Genomic DNA, 8,114 nt, shown 5'->3' with positions numbered 1-8,114 from the left:
CGCCGGCCCGGCGCTCCGGGGCTGCAGCACCCCGGGGCTGCCGCCGTCGCCAGTGCCCTGGAGCCCGGACCAGAAAAGCAAACTTGTAACCCCTGATTTGGAGATGCTTGAAAAACGGCCCGAGTGCGGATCTGTCCTCATTTTAAGACCTTGTGGCAGGGTGGGGAAAACAGTGAGTTTGAGCAGAGCCCTCGGCTGCGAAACCAGGGTGCGAGAGGCTCTGCGGAGCCTTGCTGCGCTCGGGACGGGGCGGGAGGCGGCTCCTGCCGCCTGGGCTGTCACACGCGGCAGCGAGAGCCGTCCCCGCGCCGCGATTCGGGAGCAGCGGGCTCCGAGCCGCGATTCGGGAGCAGCGGGCTCCGAGCCGGCCTCCAGAGCAAAAGGGGCTCCCTGCCCCCGAGAACGGCAGCGACGCGTCCGGGATCGCTCCGACACGGTGGGGGACGGAGTGGAAAACCCCCTCTGCAGCAGGCTTCTGGGCAGCGGCGGGGACCGAGGGGAGGTGTTGCTGGTTTTGACTGGGCTCCAGTCCTGGGTCTGGCGGAAAGGCTTCAGGCACCGGAAAGATGTCCCAGCCCAACCTCGGGCGCGCAGACGAGGGGCTGCTCAGATCTCCCCTCGGGCCGCGGGTCGGCCCGGGAGGCGCCAGGGCCGTGCCCTGCATCCCGCCCCGTGGGCGCGCCGGGGCCCCGCGTGGCTCCGCGGCCCGGCCGTGCGCCCTGCCTGCGCCCGGGCTCGGCGGCGCGGAGCAGACCAGGGAGACGTGCAGGCGACGGCAGCGAAACACCCCCGGGACGCGACTTCCCGCGTGCTCTTGCAGGCTGCTTTATTAAACGGGGCTCCACGAGTCTGCCCCCAAACCCGTCTCCGTAAGGTGCCCCGGGTCCCGCCGAAGCCCCGGGCGGGCAGCACGGGCCGAGGAGCTCCGCCAGGCGCAGGCTCCTCGCGCCAAGCCGGCCCCAGGAGCGCAGACGTCACCTCCAAGGGGACGGAGGTCCCCACGCTGCCAGCCGCCGGAGGGAGCGCGAGGAGAGACCAAGCAGAAAGCTTCGTAAAGCAGGAGGAAAATAAGCCCCGGGGAGCAGAGGAGCTCACCAGGCGCCTTTTCGCTGCGCTTTGTGGCGGCGGGGGCCTGAGCAGGGCCCGGGCGGCCGCACGTTCATGTAGATCGGCTGGGGATCCGCAGCGGAGCTGCTCGTGTTGGAAAAGGAAACTTCATGTCTCTTTTCTGAGCCCTGAAACGGGAGAGGAATGGGAAGATCTGGGACGCCTTGTGCCACGCGCCTGCCGGATCGCTGGAAGCCTGCGTCTCAGGAGCGTCCGTCCCTGCGGGCTTTCCTTGCCGCTCGCCTGAAACGACTTGCTAGAGGCGAGGGGAAGGTCCGGGTGGGAGCAGGACCGCGACCCCGGAGCAGACCGGACCCACGCGGCCCGCCCGCCCTCGCCACCCGCCGAGGCCCCTCTACCTGGAGCACAGCCGGGCTGTTCTCGTAGTCCTCCTCGGGCGAGCCGAGCTCCCGCTCGGTGTTGGCGTAGAGGTTCTGGGGAGCGGGCGCTCGGCCCGGCCCGCGGGGCCCTGCGGGAGACGCAGCGCGGTGGGACCGGCAGCAGCCCGTCCGCCCCGCCGGCCCCGGCCGGCCCCGGCCCCTCGGGCAGCGGGGGGAACTGCGGCTGGAGACGGGTCAGACCGGCGCGGGGCTCCGCTTGCCCAGAAGGGGCATTTCGGGGGGCGCTGAGCCCTTCCTGGGGGTGCCCCCCGCAGCCCCCGCACAACCTCCAGCCGGCCTGGCCTCGCTAGCAGGTCCCTGCCGCCGCGGGGTGCACGGCCCATGGGGTGCACGGGCCTGGGGGACGGGTGCTGGGGACCCCTGGCCACCCCTCGGCTTTTACCGCTGGCCTTTCCTGGTGATGTCCTTCTCAGCCTGAGGCCCACGACGATGCTCAGGAGCAGCGCCAGCGTGACGGACGGCACCAGCACCAGGACCGCCAGGTCTGGGGCGCTGGGAGGGCAGAAACCTCTGTTATTCCTCTCGTGGACACCCACCCTCCCCGACCCCTCTGGGACGGGAGGAGGGGGTCCCAGCGCCAGCACCAGCCGTCCTAATACCCAGGCTGGGCAAAGGGATCCGCGCGTCAGGGCGTGAGGCCCTGCAGGTGGGAAGGATGCTCCAGCAGGGAGGTTTTCCAGCTCTTTTATATATATTTAATACATAACGAATGACCAACTTTGCAAATCCAGCTGGAAAGCCCTGTGTTCAAAGCATTTCCGGCAGCTGCCCTTTTTCTCTAGCAGGCTGCTGGATTTCTCCCAGGTTTCCCGGCCAGCAGCACGTGCACGTGCACATGCACAGCCTGGCAAACTCGGCAGGAACGAGCTGCACAGTAGGAGCGACCCTCCGCTTTCACGGCCACGTGCTCTGCCCACGCGGGGTGCACCCCCACCCGGGGCGCGCGGGCCTTGCCGGGCCCCCCAGCAGCCCTGGGGGAGCCCGAAGCAGCCCGGCCCGACGGGATGCAGGAACTCAACAGCATCAGATCTTGCTTTCCCCAAAAACGCCCCGCTGGCCCCAAACCCTATGGGCCGGGCTGGGGCCGGGGCTGGGGCTGAGCCTCCCCGGGCCGCCGGTACCCGCGCAGGGCTCGGTCCTGCTCCACCGCTGCCCCGGCCTGCGGGCTGCTGCTGTTGAGCGCGGAGACGGTGCTCGCCAGCGTCGGGGAGGGGACGTAGTCCGTCGTGCTGGGCGCTGCGGTGGGAACTGGAGCAGAGCGGGACACGTTAACGAGCTGCAGTCTGCACCCGGGGTCCTCACCTGCCCGCCGGCCTCGGGACGCAGCGCGGTGGCCTGGGACAAGCCCGGACGGGCCCGCAAGGGCCTCACCTGGGAGGACGGACACCAGCACGGCGTGCATGGAGTCGTACCACGGCCGCTGGATCCCACACCAGTACGTGTCCCCATCGCCCTCCATCAGGTTCTCCATGGTCACCACGAACACGTGCAGAGCGCGGTCGTCGCGCAGCGAGACCCGGTCCCCCCTCGCCTCGGCCTGGGGGGCCGCCGTCTGAACGAGGACGGAGCAGGAGAGCCAGCTGCTGCCCTGGCACCAGTATTTCTCGGCCTCCGCCAGCTCCGGCTGGTAGGAGCAGGGCACCGACACGGTGCCCCCCAGGGGCCCGCTGGCCTCCGCGGGGCCCGTCAGCGCCCAGCACCCTGCAAGGGACGAGGGGCAGCACAAGCCGGCGGCGAGTCCGCAGCCACCGCCGCCGGTCCCCGCTGCCCCCGGAAAACCTCTCGGGCGCTCTGCCTGCAGGCTGCGGCACGGGCGGCTTCTGCACGGCGCCGGCCCCGAGCGCGGCGACGCTGTGCCCCGGGGTGAACCGCTCCGCCGCTGCCTCCCAGCGAAACCCCAGCGACTGGAAAACTGCTTCTGCTTCTGCCAGTCAGCAGGTCTGAGACAAGCCAAGGACTGCAGAGGAAATCCCCCCCCTCCCCCTTGTTCTGGGCTTTCCCACGCTCCGGTTGGTTTTCTTCCTCGGAGCCGGCCCGCCGGACGCTGCTCCCCGCCGCGCAGCACTGGTTTTTGTGGTGGGGATGGCTCTGCAAGGGGCTCGGCGCCCTGCAAGGGGCTCGGTGCTGCTGTGCGGGGCTGGCGGTGGCAGCGCACCCTGCCTCGGGCCACGAAACCCCCGGGGAGCAGCCGGCTCCCGCCGCCAGCGGCAGCGGGGTGGAAAGGCGGCCGGCACGGCCGCAGCGGCGCACGGCCAGGCTGCCGGCAGCGGGACCGGCAGCCTCCTCCCCGACATGCTGCACCGCCCCGGGGCGCTTCCAGGGCTCTGCGAGCCGGAAACATCGCCCACTTCTGAGTTGCACCAAAATCTTTTTGAAATCGGTTCATGGCTAGAGGAGAAGTGGGAAATAAATACAGCTGTGGTTCGTTACCGCTTTCCATGTAGCGGCTGAGAATTGCAAAAAGGGGTCAGTACCAGCCTGGAAGCATTTTCTGCCCTCTGATTTTATCAAGAAAATGATGACAGCCGGGCTCAGAGCGCGCAGCGTCCCCCAAACCGCTGCTACGTTCCCGCCGCTGGGCACAGGGACGCTCTTAAACTAAGACACTCGCCACCCCCGTGTGCACCCAGGTCCCAGCCCCAGCTCCAGCGGCTGGGCCAGGACACGGATTTCAGGAGCTCTGAGCAGCCCCGGGGGCCCCTCGTCCGCCCCCCAGCACGACAAGACGCTGCTCTCACCTGGGAGGAGGAGCCAGGTCCAGACGAGGAGCCCTTCCAGCATCCTGCGCCGCTCGCCGCCCCGCGGGTCCGGCCGCCTCCGCCGCTGGCTGCGTGTGCCAGGCCGGGTCCGGGCCGGATGCCCCTGGAGGGCTGCCAGGGCCCTGCGAAACCCGCGGAGGCCGCGCCGGGCCGCCCGCTTCCTGCCCCCCCTTCGCTTCCCCCGGGGGCGTGGGGCTCGCCGGCCCCCCTGCCTCGCTGCCTCCGGCTGCTTCCCGCGGCACCTGCGCCACCCGCTTGCTTTTCCACTTTTTCTCGCCGAATCTCTTTCCCCGGTGGCACCTCCGCTCTCCGCGCGCTCGCGCTGCCTTTCCCCGCCGGGGAACAGCCGGCTCCGTGCCGCCAAAGGGCAAAAAAGCAGAAACTTTCCCCAGGACGGAAAAGGGGAAGAGCAGCGGGGGAGCGAATTCACTGCCCATTTTACGTGACGGCAGCTAAACTGCGACGGCGATAAACATAGGAGGCGGCGCGGCGGCGCGCGGGCGCTGCGGGGCGCGCGGAGCCCGCCGCGCCGTTCGCTCCCCGGGCCGGGCGCGCGGCCGGCAAGGCGCCTGCAGGGCCGTCTGCTGCCCGAGAGCTTCCAGGGGCAGTCTGACCACCCGAAACCGGCCAGAAGCTTTCCTTCAAATAGGCATTTTGGGTGGAGGTGCTGGGGGGGGTTCCCAAGTCACCGCCGCGTTGTCACCGCAAGGCGAGCTGCAGAAGTTTCCCTTCCCCGGCTGCGTTTCAGGACTGGTTTCGGGGCAGGGCCGGCTGCTCCCCTGCCGCAGCCCCCCCGGCGCGGAGCCCGCCGTCCCTCTTGGCGATGAGGCTGAGCACAGCGACGGCTAACGAAGCTCCCGTAGCGCCGCCGGACTGAACACGCGCTGCCCGATCGCTCCTTTCCGCTGCCGTCTCAGATAACCGGGATAAACCGGGATCGTTCCCAGCTCTCCTGACTCGGCAAAGCCAGCGAGAGATTCTCGCAGTTTTTACCGTGGCGGAGGCTTTACTCTGGACCGTGCCTTGGGCTGGACTTCTTGGCCGGAGAAGGGCTGGAAAGCAGAGGTTAGTTATAGCAGTAAAATTAACACAGCAAAATTTATCACGTTCAGAGGGCGAAATCCTGACGTCTCCCTAGCCCACGGGGAAGGGATGGCTCCAGCGCAGCCCTGCTTTCCCCGAGAAGCGTGACACAGGCTGCCGCGAGCGCGCGGGCAGAGGCAGGACAGCGAAACACCAGCTCCTGAGCTAGAGGGAGGTGTCTCCGTGTTACAGCCACACTTCCCAAGGCAAGTAGATAAGTAATTAAGCTGCTCAGAAGTACACGCTACCAGCAAACAGGCCAAAAATGAGGCTAAATTACAGGTTCATTTAAAATTAGTTAGGCAGCTTGCAGGTCATTTCCTCTCTGATTTCATCGCTCTGCCCTGATTTCAGCGGCTTGGCACTTGCTGAGGGCCATAAATTGTTCATTGGCTACCAGAAGCTCTGCCTGGCTCTGCAAGAGCCTAGCAGAGAAAGCGGTTTTCTTTTGCGGGTGGGGAAAGGGAGTCATCGCTGTGCAATCAGAGGAACGTGCTCCAGGTGTCAGGCTGCTGGGCTCCAATAAAACTGCTGATAGCACTTATCTGTAGAGGTCAGGTCCTCAAGAGGCATGGAGTGGTATGAAGCTGTTGGAGGAGTGCCAGATTGTGCTGGTGGAGAGCTGTGTTCACTTCTCTTTGCGAGTGGCTGTCCTTTGCTGGTGATCTGTGTTGTCTGGAAGGATGCATTACGCTGGGAAACATAACGATGAATTAGGAAAATTACCTTCCTCCTGAATGCTGTTAAACCTACAGGGTCAAGAGCATCTCTGGTGTAACAGCGGTGCCCCTAGCAGGAAAGGCAGATCCGTGTCTGTGAGGTTCTCCTTCCTCCTGGCCAGGCCCTTGCTCAGCAACAGCTCTCCACTGCTTTCCTTTACCCCTTAGAAAAAGGGGGAGGGTGAAATTGCAGCAGATGAGAGCAGCCAGAGGATGTTCTCCTGGTCCTGAGCCCCTTTCCTGCAGCAGGGATGTGCTGGGAATCCCCTTCCTGAGGTAAGAGGCCACAGCCCAGGAGCTGGTGGCATGTTGGGGGCTTCCTCTATTCTTTGCTGGTGGAAACTCTTCCTACTCCCACGGCAAATTTCTTCCACTAGCAGCACAACCCCGCGACAGCTTTGGTTCCTGGGCACACCTGCCTGATCCCAGGGGAGTGGGGAGCAGGTCTGGGTCTCCAAGGTCTGTGCAGCCCTCCAGCAACTCTACATGGATCAGCGCCAGCGCTCTTTATGCCCAAATACTGTGGAAGGAGAAGGTTGAGTGCGTCCTTGAGACACGTTAATGCAAGGCCTCCATTTGCACAGGACTGGCAGAGCCAGGAGACACCCGTGGAAAGGCTTGTATTTACTTTCAAGGGCTTTTCTTCCCAAGGGTTTGGTGTATTTAAAAGGAGAGTGAATCCCCCTGGTTTTGTTGGAGTCGGTCTGGGGCTCACTGCTCTCTTCTTCCAGGCCTCACTGGCTGTGTGCCTGTGCAGATTGCACTGCAATGCCAGTCTCCTCGTGTACAAATTATCTGATCCAGACAGCACAGGTCAAGATACTGCCTATTTCTGTGGTGCTGATCAGCTTCCAAGGCTTGAGACAAATGGGTGGCATGAGTGTGGTTTGTCTGTAAGATGATTTGTGCTGGACCTGGGTACAACTTCTTAGCCTTGGGCAAACCTGGAAGACCCCTGTCCTGCTTGTTTGTTCTTCCTCTTTTCTGGTTGTTCTTGCCAGGACTGCTCATCTGACCTGGCAGAATGGTCTCTGCTGTTGGAGGAATTAATGAGGAGATATAATTAGCACTGTCAGACACAGGCAGTCAAACAGCAAATGGATGGATGCAGATGGCTTGTGGGAACATGGTCTGCTCCTCTTGCTCGGGGCTGTCTGTTGATCTGGAAGGGAAGTGGAGACTGAACCATGTTTCTCTTAAATAAACTTCTCAAATTTGTCTCTTTCCAGTCTAACCCAAACCACCAGATTCTCTAAAGGGAGCTGTAAATAAAAGGATCTCCGGGACATTGACCGTTGCCTCCAGGTTTGGATAAGGATTCCTCCTGTTTCTAAATACCGGCTGCTGACTGGGCTTTCTGAATACAACAGACCTCAAAGGGAGGTTGGCCTAGCAGCCAGGCATGGATTAGCCTTGGCTTTACAAAAGAGCTGAAGCAGTGGCCAGCTACCACTAACCCCCATGCCTTCGGTGCCCATGGGCACGCTGCCACCTTGGGGTGCCTCATGGCCTCCCAGGCTCATGGTCAGGCAGTGTCAGGCCGGTCAGCCCCTGTGCGTGCTCGGGGCTCGGGGGTCACCAGTGCGGCTGAGAACTAGCCCACCCTAAGCATGGCTCGAGCTCTGTGGAGGATCTGGCCCCGTGCTTTCAGCTCCGTGGTTGATATGATCCAGCAGCAGGAAACCTCTCCTCCTGGGGCTGCCTTCCAAACCCAGCCTGGCTGTGGTTTATTGATAACTTCAGCAGTGGAAGAAAGAAGCACGATCTTGGCTGTAAGTAGGGAGGGATCCGTGTGCCCTTGAGCAGGGCGTTGGTTGCCCAGCCAAGCTGGGAGCTCTTTGCAGAGCCACGCGGGGACCCTTTACAGCTGCAGCCCGACTGTGCCGGCCCGGGCTGGCGGGGCACAGAGGAGAAAGATACGGGGTGGGGGGACGCGGTGCAGAGGGCTGCAAAGGGACGGCACAGTGTTCAGAAGCCGCTGCTGGCTTTGCCTTCGCAGAGGGGCGGCTGCTGCTCACTGGACCCACCGGAGCCCCGGAGCAGCG

At 64.1% G+C, this 8,114-nt stretch overlaps 2 protein-coding genes across 2 annotated transcripts in view; one reads left to right on the top strand and one right to left on the bottom strand.

Annotated features, from left to right (window-relative positions):
• Window positions 1–759: 759 nt before the first annotated feature.
• On the bottom strand, window positions 760–4,370 carry CD300LF (CD300 molecule like family member f). Its single transcript, XM_085304820.1, has 6 exons — window positions 4,247–4,370; window positions 2,880–3,209; window positions 2,630–2,756; window positions 1,891–2,000; window positions 1,467–1,576; window positions 760–1,235 (listed from the first exon to the last, which is right to left on the bottom strand). The coding sequence occupies exons 1-6, from the start codon at window positions 4,287–4,289 to the stop codon at window positions 1,092–1,094; spliced, it is 864 nt and encodes a 287-aa protein (XP_085160946.1). The 5' UTR covers window positions 4,290–4,370; the 3' UTR covers window positions 760–1,091.
• A 720-nt stretch (window positions 4,371–5,090) lies between these two features.
• Window positions 5,091–8,114, top strand: part of RAB37 (RAB37, member RAS oncogene family) — a 17,515-nt gene continuing 14,491 nt past the window's right edge. The window contains exon 1 of the mRNA XM_085304774.1: window positions 5,091–5,126. Within this exon, the coding sequence (XP_085160900.1) occupies window positions 5,091–5,126 (36 nt within the window). The remainder of the gene's footprint in view (window positions 5,127–8,114) is intronic.

This window comes from Rhea americana, unplaced genomic scaffold (genome assembly GCF_003343005.1).
Source record: "Rhea americana isolate MKP2758 unplaced genomic scaffold, rheAme1 scaffold_21, whole genome shotgun sequence".
Taxonomy (NCBI): domain Eukaryota; kingdom Metazoa; phylum Chordata; class Aves; order Rheiformes; family Rheidae; genus Rhea; species Rhea americana.
Note: the sequence above shows the minus strand (reverse complement) of the source record. Positions and strands in the feature narration are given on the sequence as shown.

What these genes read in the sequence shown, in the direction of transcription:
- CD300LF (XM_085304820.1), bottom strand. Translation starts at nt 4,289, where the DNA reads ATGCTGGAAGGGCTCCTCGTCTGGACCTGGCTCCTCCTCCCAG. An exon ending in GCTGGTGTCCGTCCTCCCAG is followed by an intron (nt 2,757 to 2,879) that starts GTGAGGCCCTTG and finishes GCTCTGCTCCAG; the next exon opens with TTCCCACCGCAGCGCCCAGC. An exon ending in CAGGACCGAGCCCTGCGCGG is followed by an intron (nt 2,001 to 2,629) that starts GTACCGGCGGCC and finishes CTGCCCTCCCAG; the next exon opens with CGCCCCAGACCTGGCGGTCC.